The sequence below is a fragment of the Chiloscyllium plagiosum genome, unplaced genomic scaffold, assembly GCF_037043375.1.
Source record: "Chiloscyllium plagiosum isolate Xiang-an unplaced genomic scaffold, Cpla_swu_hap1 HiC_scaffold_26, whole genome shotgun sequence".
Classification (NCBI taxonomy): Eukaryota; Metazoa; Chordata; class Chondrichthyes; order Orectolobiformes; family Hemiscylliidae; genus Chiloscyllium; species Chiloscyllium plagiosum.
Window position 1 is genome coordinate 31,150,728 of NW_028270164.1, and position 22,886 is coordinate 31,173,613.

General features: G+C 39.1%; 1 protein-coding gene across 4 annotated transcripts in view; it reads left to right on the top strand.

Moving 5' to 3' along the window:
- Positions 1–21,977, top strand: part of LOC122563206 (innate immunity activator protein-like) — a 70,469-nt gene extending 48,492 nt beyond the window's left edge. For 3 of the 4 annotated variants that reach the window (XM_043716764.2, XM_043716767.2, XM_087973608.1), the window contains exons 7-10: positions 1,976–2,237; positions 5,970–6,122; positions 10,125–10,851; positions 18,282–21,977. In XM_043716764.2, coding sequence (XP_043572699.2) covers positions 1,976–2,237; positions 5,970–6,122; positions 10,125–10,851; positions 18,282–18,374 — 1,235 coding nt within the window. In that variant the 3' untranslated portion in view covers positions 18,375–21,977. Of the gene's footprint in view, positions 1–1,975; positions 2,238–5,969; positions 6,123–10,124; positions 10,852–17,131; positions 18,255–18,281 lie in introns of those variants that run through there. The other variant, XM_087973609.1, reaches the window with a different exon arrangement.
- Positions 21,978–22,886: the final 909 nt, after the last annotated feature.

Below are 22,886 nucleotides of genomic sequence, written 5' to 3' on the forward strand. Positions count from 1 at the left end.
CCCAAACAGCAAATGCTGGAAATACTCCACGGGGCAGGGCATAGAAAAAGAAAACATAGAAAAAAAATACAGCGCAGTACAGGCCCTTTGGCCCTCGATGTTGCGCCGATCCAAGCCCACCTAACCTACACTAGCCCACTATCCTCCATATGCCTATCCACTGCCCGTTTAAATGCCCATAAAGAGGGAGAGTCCACCACTGCTATGGTAGGGCATTCCATGAACTCACGACTCGCTGAGTAAAGAATCTACCCTAACATCTGTCCTATACCTGCCACCCCTTAATTTAAAGCTATGCCCCCTCGTAATAGCTGACTCCATACGTGGAAAAAGGTTCTCATGGTCAACCCTATCTAAACCCCTAATCATCTTGTACATCTCTATCAAGTCACCCCTAAACCTTCTTTTCTCCAATGAAAACAGCCCCAAGTGCCTCAGCCTTTTCTCATACGATCTTCCTACCATACCAGGCAACATCCTGGTAAACCTCCTCTGCACCCGTTCCAGTGCCTCCACATCCTTCCTATAGTATGGCGACCAAAACTGCACACAATACTCCAGATGCAGCCGCACCAGAGTCTTATACAACTGCAACATGACCTCAGGACTCCGGAACTCAATTCCTCTACCAATAAAAACCAGTACGCCATATGCCTTCTTCACCGCACTATTTACCTGGGTGGCAACTTTCAGAGATCTGTGTACATGGACACCAAGATCCCTCTGCTCATCCACACTACCAAGTATCCGACCATTAGCCCAGTACCCCATCTTTTTGTTACTCTTACCAAAGTGAATCACCTCACACTTACCTACATTGAACTCTATTTGCCACCTTTCTGCCCAGCTCTGCAGCTTATCTATATCCCGCTGTATCCTGACACATCCTTCCTCACTGTCAACAATTCCACCGACTTTTGTATCATCCGCAAACTTGCTCACCCAATCTTCTAGCCCCTCCTCCAGGTCATTTATAAAAATCACAAACAGTGGGCAGTATCTGTGGGAAAGAAACAGAATTAAAAGGCTGAACTTTACTGCCTCCTGCCAGCGTATTGGAAAGGGGAAGAAGGTCACAAATAAAGGAGGTGGTCAGCCTGGCACCTTGCTGCTCACCTCCAAATTTATCCTCTTTATTGGGAGTGAACAGGTAAAGCATCAGACATCCCAACCACCCTTAGGCCTATAGAAGCCCTTGAGTGACAATTAACCAGCACTTAAGGCCCTCAATCTGCCTTTATTACAACTTTTCATTTTGCAGGAGAAGGCAGACAATGTAAGCAGCTTTGAGCAAGAAGTCAGAGAGCTAGTTTGCAATGCAGAATTTTTGTTAATCAGAGCACATATTAAATGTTTACATTATCATCAACTATCAACACTGCATAAAAGAAAGATTTTCTGTTTAACTATTCTGTAAAGCACTGTTACCATAAAGCTAATAATACATTTTTCGTAACAAGTCGCTATTTGTTTCGTATTGGACTTTCTAAAGTGAGCTACACCAGGGTTCTAAAGCAGTGAACATGCTGGGCCAAAAGACTCCATAGTTTCTTAGGTCACAAGTGGAAAATGATTTCATGTTTCACTTTTGCCAAAATGAAAAGGTGCTATTAAGGACCTGACTGATTTTGTTTGAGTCTAGATTAGAGTGGTGCTGGAAAAGCACAGCAGGTCAGGCAGCATCCAAGGAGCAGGAAAATCGACGTTTCGGGCAAAAGCCCTTCATCAGGAATGAAGGCAGGCAGCCCCTGGGGTGGAGAGATAAGTGGGAGGGCACCCCTAAGGCTCCCTGCCTTCATTCCTGATGATGGGCTTTTGCCCGAAACGTCGATTTTCCTGCTCCTCGGATGCTGCCTGACCTGCTGTGCTTTTCCAGCACCACTCTAATCTAGACTCTGATTTCCAGCATCTGCAGTCCTCACTTTTGTCTAGTTGATTCTTTTTTGACCCATGTTATTTTTTTTGCTTTTCACAGAGATGGGACATCATTGTAGCCAAAATTCGTCAAGAGAATTATTGACATCTGAGCATGGGATGCAAAGGAACCAATCTCCGCTGCCTCCTCTGCAGCCCAATAGGCCGACCCCACCTCAAACTCTGGAAGGGATTAATCCTGTCTTGTATCAATGGAGTGATTATGACAAATCACCAGTCACAGACACAGCATGGATGGAGTCTAATCTGGATGAACCATATGAGAAAGTGAAAAGAAGCTCCTCTTTGAGTAGCAAGTCAAGGTACAATTTGGATTTTATTTAAATTGACGGGTGATCAGGGTTTACGTTTGCAGAATGAATGGACTGTCACACAATTTGTCTTGGTCTCCTCAGTGTAGCAGTAACTACAATGCAATAAATTGAAAGGAATACCAGTGAGTCACTGTTTCACCTAGAAGGAGTGTGGAGGCCACTTGAACAGTGAGAACAGAGGTGGGAAAATGACATGTTGCAGCTCCTGTGCCTTGGAATGCCATCAAAAGGAGTGAGGCTATGGAGGCAAATGAGGAGTGGGCCAGGATACTGACATGAAAGCAGGAGTAGCGCTCCTGCTGTGACTAATTTAGCATTCAACAAATATCATCCCCCTGCTGATATTTTGTGCCCTTCAGAACAAAACATTTCGAGGTTAACTGTCCTTAATGTCTCTGCAGTCTACTCTAGAAGCTGACAATGTCCTCCATATTGGGAGTGGACAGTTAGGGCATCAGGCATCCCAGCCACCGTTAGGTCTATAGAAATCCTTGAGTCAACTCGGCTAAAATTCCAAGTGAACAAACTAATTTACTGAAACTAAAGAAGTAAGACACATATAGCACACACAAATTTTGACATAATGACAGCCAGTGGTTCTTTTTAAAATTACAGACCTCTCCTAGCTGTAGTGAATACCATCACAACATCCTTATTGACAGTCTGTAACATGCTTCAGCACTTGTTCTCAGTTTTGTTCTATTGCAAACTGTCTCGTCGTTCCCACGCTGCCATGACTTGGTTTGTTGCTTCCTTTTGCTTCATAGAATAAAAGGTTTAAATGTTCTAGCAGCCTTTTTAATACTTCATTGCTTCCTCCTGAGACAGAGTTTCCACAATGCCTAATTTAATTCCCTATTCTATTTTTCTGTCACAAACTTACTTTGGTCTTTTGATCAGTGATAATAAGTCTTTCTTCCTTGTGAAAACTCACAGCAGTATCATATAAACCGATGGTGCTGTGATACTGCTGCTGACTGTAGATCTGTGCCTTTCCTTCTCCTTATTGCTACTATCTCTCAAATATAAGAGGTCCAATTGTAACAACAGAACTGTGAACCCCATCATGACGCTGTGAATCTGATCTGCATGATCTATCATAGATGCAATACTGATTTTATACTTTCAGCGGAGTATTAGTATCTGATGACTCACTGCTAATGTTAGTTCCTGGAACATAAAAATGAAACATGGGTAATGTATTACTGAAAGATGCATTAGACTTTTATTATAGCTCCTGGTCTCTACATATATAATCATCTTAGGCACAGCCATATCTGGGCTAATACTGGGCAGTTCATACTACTGCATGCCTCCCTAATTGTGTCATGCTGCAAGTTACTCCAGTAAAACAGAAACTGGACCTTTATTCCATCGGAAAAAGTGCCAGGAAACAATGATGATATAGTGTAATGAGCATATTTCTTAAAGGGATATTGTATGCTAGCTGTGAGACATAGTAAGACGTCTTGTTCCTGCATTCAAGTCCTCACCCCTCTGAACTCTGCCTGCCATGTTGGATCCAAAATTGGTGAAGGAGCAGATGATGATGGTCGAAGGATGTTTCCATGGGTGGAAGTGTGTTTTCAGTGGAGATCTGCAATGCTTAGCGCTAGACCCTTGCTGTTTGCAATGCACATTAATGATTTGAAGTTAAATGAAGAGGGTATGATGGAAAACTTTTCAGGTGTCATGAAAATTAGCACAGTGGTAAATAGTGAGGAGGATAACAGTAAACTTCAGGACATTAACAACAGTCTGCCAGGTTGGCAGAGCAGTGGCAAATTCAAACCAGAAAAGTGTGAAGTCATGTACTTGTCTAGGCCTAACAAGGTAATGGTTTACACAATGAACGGTGGGACCCTTGGAAGTACTGAAGACCAGAGAGACTTTGCTGTACAGAGCACTGAAGGTAGTAGGAGAGATAGATAAGGTGGTTAAGAAAGCATATGGGATACTTACCTTTCTTAGCTGAGGCATAGAATATAACAGCAAAGGTGGCTATGCTTGAACTGTATAAATGCTGTTAGACCACTTATTAGATACTGCATGAAGTTCTGGTCACCAAATTATAGGAAAATGTGATTCCACTAGAGAGGGTGCAAAGGAGTTTTATCAGGATGCTACCGGATTTGGAGGGTCTAAGCTATTGGAATGGTGGTTGTTTTTTGCATTGGAGCAGCAAAGGTTTAGAAGGGACCTGAGAGATGGATTGGAAAGTTAGTTGAGAGATCAATAACCAGGTCACAGATTTAAGGTAAAAGGTACAAAGTCAAGAGGAGAAATCACTCAGGGGATGTTGGGAAACTCTAAATCACTGTCTGAAAGGCTGGTTAAGTCAAACATTCCTATAACATATACGCAGTATTTAGATAATTGCTTGAGTTGTCATAACCACTGGCACTTTGGGCCAATAGCTGCAAAATGTGATTAGTGTAGTCAGATCTTTGTTGACTGGAATGAATATGATGGGCCGACTGGACTTCTGTGTAGTAAATGTCTTTGAGTCTCTGAGTCTAAATGGGGCCCTTGAATTTACTGATGCTCTGAGTGGTATAATCTGAAGTTTTTTATTTCATATAGCAACTGCTGTTCATGCTTGTGACGTCCTTTCCATTTTTTATTGGTATCAAGAATCCACGTGTGTTAATGTCCTTTGATACATCAACTAGAACCACACCATGGTAATCAGAAATCCAGTCCTGACTATATACTGTAACCACATCAAATGCGCTTGATACTGGATTACCCAAAATAGAAACAGGCATGGATTGTTAGTTTCTATCCTAATTTCTCTATAGATCTGAGCCAGTTTTGCAAGCTTCTCCGTTTTGTCACATAATCAAGTATTCTGACAGAGTCTGTAAGTCACAATATATATAACATTTTTGTGGATAATGAACTGGATATTGGAATTAAAATGGCATTCAATCCTAATGCCAATACCATTGGTATAAAGATGATTTTTTTTTCCAACCAGCATGGAGGAATGGTCATCAAAGAAGCAATTGAAAATGATTGGGCCTCAAGTATCTCCCTGAGGAACTCCTGCACCAATTTGTGGGTTGAAATGATTGGCTTCCAACAATCAAACTACAGTAGGAACAAATTACTGCAGATGCTGGAAACTGCACTGAAAACAACAAATGCAGGGGGTCAGATAGCATCCATGGAGAGGGAGAACAAGCTAATGTTTCAAGTCTAGATGACTATTCATCAGAACTAAAGTGTGGAGGGGACAGCGTTTATGCTATAATTGAGGGGGGGAATGGTAGTGATGGCTGGGGATAATGGGTATAGGGTGTCAGTGAAGAAAAGATGTTGATAGATCAGATTAAGGGATCGGAATGTGAGAATGGCAGAACAATGGTGTGTCTCCTGCCAGACTTGAAAGGACTGCAAGTGGGATGGGCGGGGGGGCGGGGGGAGAGAAGGACATGATCACAAGCTAAAAGAGAAAGAAGAAAGGTTCACAGTTTAAAGGTGTTGGACTCAACATTACATACAGAAGGCTGTAAAATGCCTAGTGTGAAAATAAGATGTTGTTCCTGAAGTTTGCGCTGTGATTCACTGGAACACTGTAGCATGCAGCACTCTCATTTCTTCCCCTTTGTTTCCATTTTGTTTTCTGCTGACCTGATGACTGAGGAGCAATTCATGTTATATTTTTAAGGGATACTTATACATTAGCAGTCAATTTTGTTCCTTTAAATTTTTCAGCAGTCCAGCAGTGACTCCATTGGATTCTGGATCAGGTGATATCATGTCTTTGCAACATTTTGAAATGAGGAACAATCTATTTCCAAATCAAAATTCAATAAGTGCACCATCAACCCCTGAACTACGAGGGCGCCTCCACCATCAAACAGCAAGGTAGGAAGGAATAAAATAAATACTATATAATTGATCTGGAATCAAGAACCGGTTCTAACTCAATGCTAGATGCTGGTATATCATAAAACTCTTGAATAGGAGCCATATAACTTATCTGAGAGGTAAAATCTAAATGGATTGTTAGCAAATCTTCTATATATTGCCAATTAAGGGTATTTTGAAGTTCTGTTAATGTCAGTTATTTTGTATCTAGGATGTGGGTGTCTCTGGTGACAACAGAATTTAATGACAATCTCTAATTGCTCTTGAGAAGACAATGGTGAGCTTTGTGCTGAACTACTGCAAGTCTTGAGGTCTAGGTGTGTTAACAGCCCTGTTAGAAGGGAATTCCAGGATTTTGACATCACAACAGTGAAGGAATGGCAATACAGTACTAAGTGAAGATGGTGTGTGGCTTGGAGGGAAACTTGCAGTTGTTCCTTTGCATCCGCGATGCTTGTCCATCTAGATGACAGAGGTTGTAAGTCTAGAAGGTACTATTGAAGCTGCTTTGGTGAGTTGTTGCTCTGTGTCTTGCAGATGTTACACACGACTGCCTATGCTGAAGGGAAAGATGTAGAATAGTTTGGCTTGGATGGAGATAGCTCTGGAGCACAGGTCTTCAATACTGTTGCCAGAATGTTTAAGTATCCACAGCCTTTTCTGGATTTAGTACTTCCAGTTATTTCTTGATATCATGTGGAGAGAATCAGATTGGCTAAAGAGTGGTAGCTGTGATGTTGGGGACCTCAACCAGAGGCTGAGATGGATCATCAATTTAGGACTTCTGAGTAAAGGTAGATGCACATATTTCAGCCCTGACTTTTGCACTAATGTGCTGATTCTCCTCCCATTTGTGGATATTTGTAGAGTTCCTCCTCCTGCTTAATCAGTAGGATTCAAACCAGTGACCTCGGAGCATTAGTCTGAAGCTCTGGATGACTAACCCAATGACATGGTGAATCTGTGGAATTTATTACTACAGAAGGCTATGAAGGCCAGGTCATTGAGTATATTTAAAACAGAGGTAGATAAGTTCTTAATTGTCAAGGGGATCAAAGGTTATGGGGAGAAAGCAGGAAAATGGGGTTGAAAAACCTATCAGCCATGATTGAATGGTGGAGCAGACTCGATGGAACAAATGGCCTAATTTCTGCTGCATGTTTTACGGTTGTATGCTCTTACAGACCTTATCAATGTTCTAAATGCTTATATGTGAAATTTGAATGAGCCATAAATACCAACACATTACCGTATACAAGTCATATCAAACTACCCAGATCAAACATCCATGTTACACCACAACAAAAGACTCACATACAGAAGAACTTCAAAGAAACCAATAGATCAATCAACACCACCCATAAATTAGAGGATTATTTGAAAATGCATGCATCAAGCGTTAACTTACACTCAAATAGAATCAGCTGTGACTCAGTTGATAACCCTCTTTTTCTCTGAGTGAGAAGCTTGTGGATTTAAGTTCTACTCTTGAGATTTGAGCACAAAAATCTGAGCTGATACCAATACGATGCTGTGGGAGTGATATAATATCAAAAATATAAACTTTCAAATGGAACATAAAACCAAATTACTTCCAGCTTTCTCGATTGGAGAAAAACATCCCATGTAACTAGGTGGAAGTAGAATAGGGGAGTTATCCCCCAGTATCCTGGTAAATACTTATCTCTGAATCAACATCACTTAAATAAACTTAACTGGCCATTGTCACATTGTCACATGTGGGAATTTACAGTGTGCAAATTAACAAGTATAAACCCTACATTTTTAGTGGCTACTGTAAAGAAGTAGTAGTTTAAAGTTTGTAATGCATTTTGGGCTATTCTGAGGTTATGCATGATGCTACATAAATGCAAGTCTTTCCCCTCTGTTCGCTAAAACCAAAATGTCTCAAACAAATGAAATTTCAACCACATTCTTCAGTCTAGAGGTTCAAAATGTATTTGGTCAACAGTGCAGTTAGAGTCAAAAACAGAGATTGCAATAGGTCTAACAGCATCTATGGAGAGGAAACAGAGTCAATGTTTTAGGTCCTGTAGCCCTTTTGCAGAACTTTCCCAGTTACAATCAGTTCCACTTGATATCTAGGTGGCGATGTGATTGTACATGGATACGTTTGTTGTATTGAGCAAAGTTAATGCATTACCCAGTTGGTATTGTTGCAGCGTTGTACCTTTTGTACTTTGTGCTTGTTGATCATGATTCTTCCCCAGTGTAGAGCAACAGGCACAAATCTTTAACGTACATGTAAAATTTGCACTTGCTAGGGGATAAAATGTTGTAACGTTTCAGTTTTACAGTTCTCTTGCTGCATTAGCACTGTGAGAATAACACAATCAGCGAAACTTGGTCAAATCGAGGATAACAGCGAACCATGAGAAAAGCATCTGAACTATTTGATAGGAGTCAGCACATTGTTCCTATAGCTGCTAAATCATTTATTAGAATTTTTAAATAAATCTTTCATTTAAAAATGTGTCTATAAAATTTATGGAGTGTTTGCTGTAGTGTGGTGGGCAGTGCCTATTAGGAGGTATTAGGTGAGAAATATTTTGTATCATGACACTGTGCTGAAGAATAATAGCTAACAAGATAGGAGATACAATTCCCGGAGTTGGATTACTCTCTGAGGAAAGGGACCATGGGTTTTTAACCCGTTTATACTCTGACCCAAATTGAACTCTGTGCCGGCAAACACATCTTTTAGATTAGATTACATTACAGTGTGGAAACAGGCCCTTCGGCCCAACAAGTCCACACCGACCCACCGAAGCGCAACCCACCCATACCCCTACATTTACCCCTTACCTAACACTACGGGCTGTTCCACCTGTCGACAGTTTTTGGAGAAGTGTTGAGGCTTTTCTGGGCTACCAGAATATTCTGCCATTACCTCATTTTAAACACAATGCAAACCATACCCATCTAGAGCAGTGAGGTCCAGACAGGTTCCAGAGATTTCTCTGTGAAAACACAATCAATTCAAAAAGGGTTGCTTACTCTACAATACCAATGTGAAATTATTTTTCTGCAAAAACGAAAACAGAGCAATTCATCACTTTATCCTTTAAACGCCTCAGGCTTCCTCAATTGGTTCAACAGGGCCCCTTGTCTGATTTGTACTGGGTGACTCTTTAAGCTTCTTTGTCATGCTATTTTAGTGCCTAGGAGAAAATGAGGACTACAGATGTTAGAGAGTGTGAGTTGTGAGTGTGGTGCTGGAAAAGCACAGCTGGTCAGGCAGCATCCCAGGAGCAGGAGAATTGACGTTTCGGGCATGTCCTTCATCAGGGTTTCAGTGCCTCCTTCAATTATTAAAATAACCTTATTTCTTCAGGATTTCAGATTGAGTCAACACTTGGAGTACTGACCTTTCTGGTACACTTAGATTGAACTATTGAGGTTTATTGGTTAGGGATGTCGTGTCAAAAATTAAATTCAGAAATTCATATAAGGAAGACTCTCAAATTTGAAACAAAGAATTCTTGTTCTTTCTCAACCAAGAATGAGCTTCACAAAAAGACCAAATGGAATTGAATGACAGGGTCAGATAAATGATTTGGAGTCTTGTTGATTAAATTTGAGAGTCAATGAGAATTTGTACAAGACTTTCACTCAGAAATTTTACTTAGTTGGAGAAATGATTCATGGCACCTGAAACATGTAGAACTCAAAATCATGCAGTTCCAAGTTTCCTTACATTTAAACATAAAAAATGGTCTTGTAATTTGAGTAAAGGTTGAACCATGATTATGAGTTATAAATACTTTCTGGAATATGCAATAGATCTGTAGCCTTGGGATACAACCACTTGAAATAGACTTGAGTTAACAATTTACTCCAAAAGAGTATTTAATCTTTAATCAATTGTTTTATATTTTTTGTTATGGATAAAAGATGGATAAATAGCTTGCATATATAATTAAGGTCAATGTAAGGTTAATATATCTAAGTTACTTTACTTTTCTTGCTGCCAAACAGATATTTAGATGTGAGCCGTTTCCCAGCACCTCCTGATCAAAGAGGGCGCAGCATGGTTCCCCAAAGAAGATCATCAAATTATGCAGTTATTATACCCGATTTTCATGCTACTGGAATGAAAAACAGTGATCATTTACATTTAATGCCATATCCTTTGAGTGGGTATGCCAGCTCAGAATCCAATAGCTCTGGAACGTCAACTCCAACATATATTCCAACACCTCATGAATATAATGCAGCAGCAGCAAGGCATTGGCAAGTCTATAACTCGCCTGTAAACCTGGAAATACCTATGTTACACGGTAGTGGATATTATCATTGTAATCCAAGCCAGTCATTCTCCCACTATCGAGCAGTTGAACGCACAGAAGGAAATGCAATGAATCAAATGTGGGAAAAGGATCCAAATCGACAATATTCCACTGTGCAATACTCAAATACTCCACTTTACAGAGAGTGCCAATACATTGATGAGAAAAATTCACCGACCGTGCAGCGAATTACTCCATCACACTGCAGGATTGTAAGGACTCCTTCACTAAAGGAATACCCCAACAGGGGCTTGCTGAGGGAGGTTGTGTCAGAGGAGCTACAGTCATGGCATGAGCGCACTAGGCAGAGGAATGGGCGTCCTCGCTCGCTGGACAGACAAGGCGCCTTTCGAGGTCCACGTTCACAGAGCAGAGGTCGAGAGCATTATATGTATCGGCCAGCACACCCTATTCAGGTGAGACCTGGTCAAGGATGACAGGATAGCTTTTATTGGTCAGTGTGGATCAGCGAAATGAACTGAAAGAAATGAACAGAACTGATCATAATGTAAATACATTGAAATTATGAGTGCCTACAAAACAGAAGGTAGAAGACAGAGGGTAGTGGTGGAGGGTTGTTTTTCAGACTGGAGGCCTGTGACCAGTGGAGTGCAACAAGGATCAGTGCTGGGTCCTTTACTTTTTATCATTTATATAAATGATTTGGATGCGAGCATAAGAGGTGCAGTTAGTAAGTTTGCAGATGACACCAAAATTGGAGGTGTAGTGGACAGTGAAGAGGGTTACCTCACATTACAACAAGATCTTGATCAGATGGGTCAATGGGCTGAGAAGTGGCAGATGGAGTTCAATTCAGATAAGTGCAAGGTGCTGCATTTTGGGAAAGCAAATCTTAGCAGGACTTATACACTTAATGGTAAGGTCCTAGGGAGTGTTGTTGAACAAAGAGACCTTGGAGTGCAGGTTTATAGCTCCTTGAAAGTGGAGTCGCAGGTAGATAGGATAGTGAAGATGGCGTTTGGTATGCTTTCCTTTATTGATCAGAGTATTGAGTACAGGAGGTGGGAGGTCATGTTGCAGCTGTACAGGTCATTGGTTAGGCCACTGTTGGAATATTGCATGCAATTCTGGTCTCCTTCGTATTGGAAAGATGTTGTGAAACTTGAAAGGTTTCAGAAAAGATTTACAAGGATGTTGCCAGGGTTGGAGGATCTGAGCTATAGGGAGCGACTGAACAGGCTGGGGCTGTTTTCTCAGGAATGTCAGAGGCTGAAGGGTGACCTTTTAGAGGTTTACAAAATTATGAGAGGCATGGATAGGATAAATAGACAAAGTCTTTTTCCTGGGTTTGGGGAATCCAGAACTAGACGGCATAGGTTTAGGGTGAGAGGGGAAAGATATACAAGAGACCAAAGGGGCAACTTTTTCACACAGAGGGTGGTATGTGTATGGAATGAGCTGCCAAAGGAAGTGGTGGAAACTGATACAATTGCAACATTTGAAAGGCATTTGGATGGGTATATGAATAGGAAGAGTTTGGAGGGATATGAGCCAGATGCTGGTAGGTGATATCTGATCAGCATGATCGAATTGGACTGAAGTGTCTGTTTCCATGCTGTACATCTCTATGACTCTATATTGAAATTTTGTCCATATCAAATAAGTGTTTCACACCTATCATGGACTGCATGGAGCTATAAATACATAGATCTGATTTGGAGTTTTTTGTAGGTGGTGGCATTTCTTGGCAGAGGTATAACATTCTAGAAAATACTCAGTGACCTATTTCGATGGCTGTGAATCTAAAAAAAATGCTTCTGAGATAGCTAGCATATAATACTATAGGTCATCTATTATTGCTCAGAGTGCAATTAATAGTCACTCACATGACTGTGGATCACATTCAAGCCAGACCAGCTAAGGGTGGCAGCTTCATTTCTGAAAAGTATGATAATGAACCGGATGGGTCATGGTCATCATTAGGCTAGCTTGGTTTTTCTTCCCAAATTTTTATTGAAATCAAATTTCATTACCTGCTATTGTACAATTTGAACCTATATGCCCAGAACATCAGCCTGGGGCTATAGATAACTAGGCCAGTGACATTGCCATTACACAATCACATCCCCTCTAGTTCATTATTCTTTTCTTAAAATGCAAGAAGGAAATGCTTTAGTGCAGTGGAAGCTTCCTACCACTGGGTGAGAAGCTTCCAGAACTTTTAGCCTTGGAAAGTTTGCCTGCAACGTGGCCATACAGGTTAATTGTCAGCCGGTAAATTATTCCAATATGCCCGAGGGCAGGTGATAAGAGTAGGAGAGTGTCCTAGTCAGCCATCTTGCAGGAGGCCAGGGCAGACCACTATGGTTCTTTACTCAGAAGTGTGAACCAATCTAATGCAAGTTCATGGTCCAGCACTTGGATACAGGGATGGGAAAGAAAGCAAACGGGTAAACAGTAAGACTGGTGCAGAAAAAAAGCAATGAGGTTAAAGAACCAAGACTAAAAAGAGGATTGGGACTTTCAATAATGCTTAACAATCCAATCCCTGCTTATTATTACAAAATTAGAATTTTCCAATACAAAGTATGAAAATTTATATCACAGATTCTATACTTACAGAAAAGTCCCTTATGGTTCACTAATATTTATGTAGATGTTTATCCTTCTATTTATTCTTTCTCTTCAGAAAGATGAACAAATTTTATAAAATTTAGTGATTCCCTATGCGGAGCTTTATACAATAAAATGAGCAAACTAATACTGAGCCTTCATAATCTCCAAATGTCCCAAAGCAATTCGCTAACAGCAAAATATTTCTGAAGTGTGATCACTATTATTTTAGGATAATGTAGCAGCCAATTTGCACTCTGCAAGATTCACAAAAAAACTCATGAGATAAGAATAAAATGTGGGAATAGAATTGGGCACCATTTCTCCAGATTCTCCTATATGCTTCTAATATAATTTTACCTGTGTCAAGTAGGTGTTCAGAACTTTGCCTCCCTTTAGCCAACTGAGTCCATCCAAATATTGGCCAATGAAAGACCTTCTCCTCCCACCACTATGATTTTATCCACCATGGGCAGAGTCCAGTACCAAATATGGAACCCAGCAGCTTTTCCTGCTCAGGCTTGTAGCTTGGCAAATGAAAGTTGGGGTGTACCTCCAAAAAGAGCTCCTGGACAAATTAGAGACCTACCCCAAGGTATTTCCGCCCTCACATTCCCATTTCCCCCCATTGCCTACCCATTCTAGTACTCTCACCCTTCCTGTCCCCACACCAGGATTTGCTTAGCTTTGTTTCTTCACCTGGTTCCACATGCTAAATCAATTATAAGAATCTTCTTGCTCCAGTGCAATCTTAAACAAACCTAAGCCTGAAAAAGTAATATCTGCTCAAGAAAACTTGTTTCATGCATAAGACGATGATTTATCAGTACACAGTCTGCCAACCAATGAGCAAATTACAGCAATTCTAAATAGGATGTACTCCAACTTAACAAAATACTGGGATTGCCTGTCTATCTCCACTTGACCTTAATGCTCTTAAAAGAATCAATGTTCTTAATTGCTTTTTGTTCATGATTCATGAAAAAGGCATAAACATTTGAAAATACTTGAGGTAGTCAAGGCATTGAAACCATAAAGAGTTAGCCATGTAACTGGTTAAATAGTCACAGGAAAAAAAGGGAATCAAAAAGGATCAAAAGAAATTCAAGAGGGCAATATTCATTAAACAACTATCTTTGTATCACCCTGATTTGCAGTTTACTGAAACCTGCATTATATTATAGTTGAGATTATCACATTTATGATGTTACAACATTATATAGAATCTTTTGGTTTGTATTAAGCAATATTCAGCCACCATCAATTTAAAGTCTTCTACCAAATATCTTTGACAACACCAATGTATAAAATAAAGCTTTCTCTTTAACCTTCTCCTTCTGTCCCACTCCCACCATCCCCAATGAAGAAAAGATGTACTCTTCTTCAGGGTACAAGAGAATGTCCTGGAATACTCAGGAGAAAGTACATACAGCACAAAAAATGTCCCTTTTATTTTGTATTTTATCTTAGAGAACCATTATAGCTTTTAAACTGTTAATGTCCTACTAAAGAGGTCATTTGGAAGTGTATTTAATAGGTTAATATTGAAGGCTTCAGAAATAGCTTTGAAAAAATCACAGGTCTGCACATGTTTAAACTAAAAGTTAGGTTTTGGTAGATGAGCAGTTTAAAAAAATCAAATCACACGATGAGAGACTGAGGAACAGCAATTCAATGCATGGGATTACCACTAGCTGTGGCAGTATTTTCAGTGTTCTCGTCTAGACTGCATAAATATGTCTGTTTTCCTAATGTAGAGTATAAAATCCTTCCCTTTATGATCAAAACAAGATAACAAATCTTTAAAGTGTACAAGGTGTATTATTATTAGTTTAATCAACAAAACTATAGGACTGACCATCAGATAGCAGGGGTATATTTCCTGTTGCATAGCTAATTACGACTGCCCTACTTGTTTAGGGCATTGGTTTGCAGTGTTATTTGGAACAAAGTGGCCCTTGACCCAGATCTACCCTTCAGATGTCATTCAGGCTGGTACATTTTTAACACAGTGCTGACAAATTTAACCTGCGCTTGAACTTCATTGTAACTGAAAGGAGACAAGAAAAGCCGAGATGTTGATGCCTTTCTCCTTACTGTCTCCAAGATAAAACTTGAACCCTCAAGTATGAAGATATGTTGACTATTGGGATAGTGAAACTGGTGCTTTGCAATCTAATTTTTTAAGATCCATTTTAAGATTGAGCCAAACAGGTCTGTGATACCACACAAGGTGAAACTACCTTCACATCCAAATGGTCAGCCCATTGACGTTGTCATTGTCATTTGGTAGTAAACTGCAAAGCATTATTGCAACCGAATCCAGCTTCACTGTTGGTGTGCTATAACAATGGAGCCTCAGTGGAACCTTGTTCAAAGAACTTTAATCTGTCTCTAATGAGATAAATATGCTCAAACCTCATAAACAACCTATGCCATAACAAGGCATAATGCAAATTTTAATGTGCTAAAAGAATAACTAAAACAAGACTAATAATAAGCATGCAATGAATGTTTATTAAAACACACCCATTTCATCAGCCAAAATACCCTGAAATCCTTAAAACAAAAAGCAATTATTGCGTTCTTTGAGAAACGAGTCGAGTATTTCATCTTTGTTGCAATCTTCATTTTTCTTGCAATTGCTGAGTATTTAGATTGTCTTTAACAAAGAGCCTACAGATCCACATTCTTTATCTGTCTTTCTGGTCTGTGGATGTAAGTTACTGCTACTTGGCGTAGTAATAATTCATCTTGTCATCAAATCAGAAAATAATTTTGCTCAGAGGGAAGAAAGATGAAGTACAAATTTAATGTGTCGATCCAAAAGCCTGAGGTGAGCGTAAACAATACCAAATGTGATTAGGTGCAAACAAGTTAATAATTAAAGTTATACTGTGTATCTAAGTTTAAATAAGTATTCATTGTGTACATACAGTTTACTTTTAGAATTTTGCTTGGTTTTACAGTTTCCAAATTAAATGCAGTTCAAAGTAGAAAATCTGTGTTCAGGCAAGTTAATATCAGATAAGACTGTCATCCCTTCTCAACTGATGTCGGTTTTATTGCATGCTTAAACATTGCAGTGTTACTTCGCAGCCTAAACCAGTGGCACACAAAGCAAGTTAGAACAGAACCCAGTCCCATTGAAATTAAAAGTGATCTAAATGCAGTCTTGATGGATTCCTACGGCTTTCTAATTACATTGCACCTTCTTCAGCATCAAGGTGTGAGCAGATCATTCCATGATGCATAAAAAAGTAATCCAAATATCAAAATTTCTAGCCTGCGTATCAAGCCCGTATCCAGTTATATAAATTCATCTGCAGTTGTCAAAACATGAATGAAAAAACAAACAAGTTTTGACAAAAGTCATAAGAAATGTTGTCAGGAGGAAGGAGGTCTAGTCATGTTGTGAATAGTGCCCCTATTTCCCAGTTTGAAGTTCTGAACTCAAGTCCCACTCCACAACTTGATAATGTATTCCAAACCAGATCACGTATCATTCGTAAATCATTCCAGAAAGACCAAAGGCAGCTGGTAAAAGCAGGAGAGATTCTTGGTCACTAAAGAGATAGGAAGAAAATTGGAGCCCCTTCCAATATAAGCCATAGTTTACACTACACCATGCATGTGTTGGCTCATATGGCCACAGAAACTCAGACCCCTTGGGGGACCAGTTAGCTCAACTGGTTGAATGACTGGAGTCAACTGGGGTGAATTCAAGAGTCGGCTTCCTTGCCTTACCCATAATAGAAATCATGGCATTAGGGTCACTTTTGCCTGCGGACAGATTGCTGAGATACCAGCTAAACAGCTACAGTTGTGAGTGAGAATCCGCTAGGGACTCAACTCATGATTTCTGTCCATCCAAACACACATTTGTGTGGAGGTAAGAGCAAATAATGTTTGGTCTGCCAACGCATAGTAGACAGATGATTATATGAGAATTGGGCTGCTGGGTTGAAGTGAAACCATCCTGAAGCAAGGGGTAACATCTTCAGGAAGAGAAAAGAAAGATTCCTACAAAAGAATAAAAAAATTTTGGCAATAAAATTATTAGATGATAGTATGACTAAAAGTCATTCTGCTAAGGTACAAAATGGTGTGTTTTTATTCCAGATATATGAAGGAACTATGTATAATAAGGAGTTAAGTATACATACCAATTTCTAAAATGTTCAAAGGTTGCATTTCACTTCCAGGGTCATCTAAGCTGATCTTTGCTTTGTAAGTCCATACTATTCAGACATGCATCTAATAAGACCATTCTGTTTCTCAATCTTGGTTTATTTTCCATTCAATCTTCTCATCTTTAGATTTAATTACTTACAGTGTGGAAACAGGCCATTCGGCCCAACAAGTCCACACCGACTCACCGAAGCGCAACCCACTCGGACCCATTCCCCCATATTTATCCATTCACCTAACACTACGGGCAATTTAGCATGGCCAATTCAGCTTAACTACACATTTTTGGAGGAAACCGGAGCACCCGGAGGAAACCCAAGCAGACACGGGAGAGTGTGCAAACTCCACACACAGAGTCACCTGAGGCGGGAATTGAACCCGGGTCTCTGGTGCTGTGAGTCAGCAATACTAACCACTGTGCCACCGTGCCACCCATTCTCCTTTAACTTTTAAATTCATCTACTATTTGCCTTGGTGATCTGCTCTCTAGGTATATGTTTCTGCAATGCTGCTTCATTGGGAGTAGATTACTCCTTATTCCCAAGTCCAATTTCAATTATTGTTCTTTAAGAACTACAACCCACTATCCTAAACTTTCTCCATAGGTCCATCAGCAGCTGCTTTCAAAATCCTTAAAAAAAACCACTTTATTTGACCTATGCCATATTCCTATCTTTTTCTGATTAATATTTTCCCTTATTTTACATATCTTGTTCACATGTCTGAGATAAATAGACACTTAATTTACTTCATTTTGTAAAGGGGCTTCACAAATGCTAACATGACTTAAGTGAAAATCTAACACTTCTTTCAACCTTTTGATCTTAGTTCCTTTGGTGCCACTGCATTTTTCTTTAAAAGATTATTATCTAATTAAAACAATTTTCTCGAATGCGGAATTTGACTGTCGTTACAAAAATTTTGATAAAGTCTCTAACTTAAAAATGCATAACTCCTCGCTCACCACCCACCACCCTTCCTTTTGATTACCCCATCACTAACTACAATCAAAATCACTAATTTCTTTACAAGGGAGTGTGCATTCTACATGAGATGTAACGCACTGATCATTTTGTTCTAGATTCAACAGAGGCACATACCACGCTGGATGAAAGAATATCCACAAAACCAATGGTACATGTCAGAAGAATCGGAAGTTGCAAGCCAGTTTTAAAGACTAACTACTGCGAGTTGAAATTCCTGATCATCTAAATGAGCCAATTTGTCGATAACAGTTACAGGAACAATCATTCACCTTGGCGAAGAAATACCATACAGCAAATCCATCCAAACTTGCAATACTTACACATGACCTATAAGACTTACATTTTGGCTTTCTGGAATAATGCAAAGATCACAACCGAGATTTACTCAAAATGTTAATATCATTTTTGTTTGAATGAACTCAATTGCCCATCCACTGGACTGTCAATGTTAATCCTTCTGTATTCATGGTGCTAACTATATTGTACAGAGCTCTGATATATTCAGCAAGTGGCACCTAATGTACACCTGCACATGTTTTGTAATTCAGACTCAGTACTTATTGATGCTTCTTAACAATTATTCTTATTTATATTTCCTGTTTTTAAAACTTTATTTACAAAGTTATAAAGGCTAATCAATGACACAGTATTTTCGTAAAGCAACTATTCATAATAAGGATAAAGAGCCAAATATATTAAACGCAGTGATGCATTTCACAGAGTGTGAAACACAGATTTAATAGTAGTAAACTGATGAATAAAATACTAGTGTATCTACAATGCTAAACATTTCTATTTCAGTATAAATTGATGTACCAGTCCTGAAATAGTATTCAGGAACCTGAGTCTTCTGCATTGCATTAAGATACCACCAAAAAAAAATGTTTTCTACTGAGAATTGCTATTAACCTCACAGCCTCCCTTCTTTCCAGTTTTTTCACCATTCTTGACAAAATCTGTTCTTGAAGTTAAGAGACAGATTGACTGTTCCATTATTTTGACAGTAATTAATGTAAAAATGAACTGAAATAGAACAGTCAAGTCCCATAGAGGGATAGTCAAGAAAATGGGAATCATCAAGTTGATGATGCAACTGTTAGGAGAGTGGTCAAATGTTTTGTTAAAGTAATAAGTTATGAACAGAATTTAGCTTAGAGAAATGAAAAAGGTAGGTTTAGGAATGTATATTCCATCAGAAGTTCTCACTTCAAGAAAGAAGCTATGAGAAGAGAAAATCATAAGTATAGCAAAGTTTATCTCAGCTAAAATTCTGTTTAAGTAAGGACTCTAGTCCTGTGCTCCCAGCAGATAATATGGTGTAGACAGTTGAAAGCACAGCTCCCCATGGTAAGTAAATGAGTGGTGAGTGGGAATGGAATTGGACAGAGACAGAAGTCTGAGAATTTGGGGAAAGAGAAGGTTTCAAAGATAGGGAAGAGTGACATCATGGAAGGATTTAAACAAGATGACAATTTATTGATTTATGACCGGAAAAATAATAATTTGCTACTTACCATAATTTCACAAAGCATTCTACAATTACAAATGGACTGGCCTAGATGCCAATTTAAAATTGGTCCGAACCAAACTTTGGTGGTGGCAGTAAGTGGCACTAAGTGATTTGTTGCTTCAGAGAGGTAGCACAGATTTGACAGGCCAAATGGCTGCATTTGTGCTATAACAAATCTGCAATTCCTTTCTCTATCTTGCCTTTTTTTTTGCTCTCTCATGGAATACTGGCTGGGCCAGCAATTATTACCCATTCCTACTGCCCTTGAGAATATTGTAGTAAGCTGCTTTTTGAACTGCTACAGTCCATGTAATGTAAATAGATCCATAATGCTGTTAGGGAGGTGGTTCTAGGATTTTGACCCAGCGATACTGGAGGAATAGCGATATCAGGTTGGACATCAAGTTAGTCAGTGGCTTATAGGTGAACTTGCAGGTGGTGATGTTCCCATATATCTGCTGCCCTTGCTCTTTTAGCTGGAAGTGATCATGGGTTTGGAAAGTGCTGTTTAAGGATCCCTGATGAATTTCTGCAGTGCATCCTGTAAAAGAAAAACACTGCTGTTACTGAAGTGGTTGAGGGAGTGGATGTTTGAGGATATGGTGCCAATCAAACAGGCAGGCTGTGTTGCCCTGAATGTTGTGTAGCTTCGTTAATATTGTTGGAACTGCACTCATCCAGGCATGTGTCGTGCATTCCATCTCTCTTGACTTGTGCATTGTAGTTGGTAGGCAGGCTTTCAGAGTTAGAAGATGAGGTACTCACTGAAGTATTCCTGGTCTCTGTACCGCTCTTGTAGCAACAGTAAATAGCTAGTCCAATTCAGTTTCTAGTCAATGGTAACCTCCAGGATGTTGATTTCCATTACTGATGACAGTCAACAAATGGCATTGTCATTTCGGGTGACATTTGTCTTTTGTAGAGAATGAATGTAAAGTTCATTCAGTTGGGAAATGGAGTCCAAGTAGTAGCAGCTGAAATCATTTTTGTATGTCTGCTTGGAGTACAGGACTACAGTTTCCACTTAACACGGAATTCTATCTGAGATAATCTTCACTATGCTTTTGATTTTCTCATCTCATATCTTCTTTCTCAAAGTGAAGACTCCTGATGGAATATGGCTTCACAGGTCACTGCAGTCCCCTCCAACCACATCAAAATGTCTGATAAACAGTTTTTATTGGAAATATTTACCATTGCTGATTGTCCTATCCCATCTTCAAATAAAGACTACTTTCAAGTGGATCCCACTGGTGGTCAAGAACATTGATGGTTTTCATCCAATTTGAGGATGTGAAGACCACTTGTGTTATCTCAGTTAAGACCAACTAAATTTGCACTGAATCTAATGCTTTCATATAACCTAGTATGCTATTATGGAATCCTTTCCATAAAAAAATTAAAATTAGCGATTGGCTGACAAACATCACCTTATTTTCACAACTGCTTAAAGAAAGAAAATCAGTACAGATATCAATCGTTCTCCATGTGTGTCAAATTTTATACATTGATGCAAGTTTCCCATGTCCAGTTTTAGAGTTATAGGTTAAATATTTATATTTTGGTGGTTCTTACTGGCAGGGAAAAGAAATTGTTCAAGTCCAGGCAGTGCTTTACTGCCAGAGTAAAATGGCCTTTATTGTGAAAACAATTAAAACATCACCATTTTGTGAAAGATCAAGAAACAACTTAAACTGACACTTTAAGTTGTGGGCTGCGTTAACAGCGATCGAGCTCACTGTCTTGAAATAAGTGGTAAGGAAAAATATTTTGTCATCATTTTGAACTTCAAATAGAATAAACAGGCTTTTGTAAGCTTACTGAAAATTTTCTATGGGTAGTATTTCAGATTTTTAAGCTTTCCCTAAAACGGTCACATGCTGCTGAGATGCAGGCTCCAATGCAAAAAAGTATTTGACATCAGTGTATAAATGACATTTTTAATTATCTTTTTCAAATTGATTTTAATAATGTACTGCAGATGCAACATCAACAATTTCAAATTTATCCTAAATGTTAGCAAAATACAAAATATTTGTATAAAAATATTTTAAAATATGGAAATTATTTCTTGTGAATTGTGGTTCAGTTGGCTATAATAAATATATTTCTTTTAATATACAAGTAAAATTCTCTGACAAATTATTATAACATCAATACACTGTATGTCATTACTTTTAATATGGGAATACTGATTATTCAAATACAGTTTTATTTTCCAGTAGAGTCTGTAAATTTGGTGTGTTGAATTGACCTTTTTATTAAATAACAGTTTAACATGTTTGTCACTAAAGATTTAAAAAATACATGGGGGCAAATATTTTTTACACAGAGTGTGGCTCGCATATGGAATGAACTTAGATATGGATGTAGATACAATTACAATGTTTAAAAGACATTTAGATAGGTATGCAAATAGGAAAGGTTTTGAGGGATTTGGTCTAAGAGCAGGCAGGTGGGATTAGTTTAGTTTAGGATTCTGTTCGGCATGGACTGGTTGGACCGAAGGGTCTGTTTCTGTGCTATATGACTCTACAACTATGGCTATCTGATATTACCTTAGTTGTACATGTTATGTTTGCCTTATAAACTGAACAATGTTACTTGTATGTCTAAGGAGTGGGGTCCAAGAAAAATAAAGCAAGACATAAGGAAATATCTTTGTATGAGATTCTATAGAATAGCAAAATTGGGATGTAGGAGCAGGAAAGAATTGAAAGTCACCTTGTGACATTGGTAGGTAGTTGTTCTGGATGGAGAAGGCAGAGAGTAGCAATTAAGAGAACAGTCACTGGTAGAATGTGCCAAATGGTGTTCTCCATAGATTTGTACTGGAGCATCATGTAGAGGCCTGTCCTGCCCTCAAACATGATATCTACCATTTCAAAAGAAGGGGAATGGATGTGTGTTCCAACTGGCATATTTGTGATTTGAGAAAGAAATTACACATGTCAAACTGCAACCATCTCAAGCAGATCTGTTTTTAAAGAGTTCCAAAGACAACCTGTGCACTTTATACCCAATAGCAGAAGGTCTAAGTGAAATTCTTTGAAGTGACAGGGTACCTTGTTCGGAGACATGTAACACTTTAGGCTATGGTCCCAGAACACCTTTGGGGTTAGCTTTTGATCCTGTTGCCCTGAAACATTCACTTCAATGGCTTTAAAGATCTCATTTAGATTAATGTAAA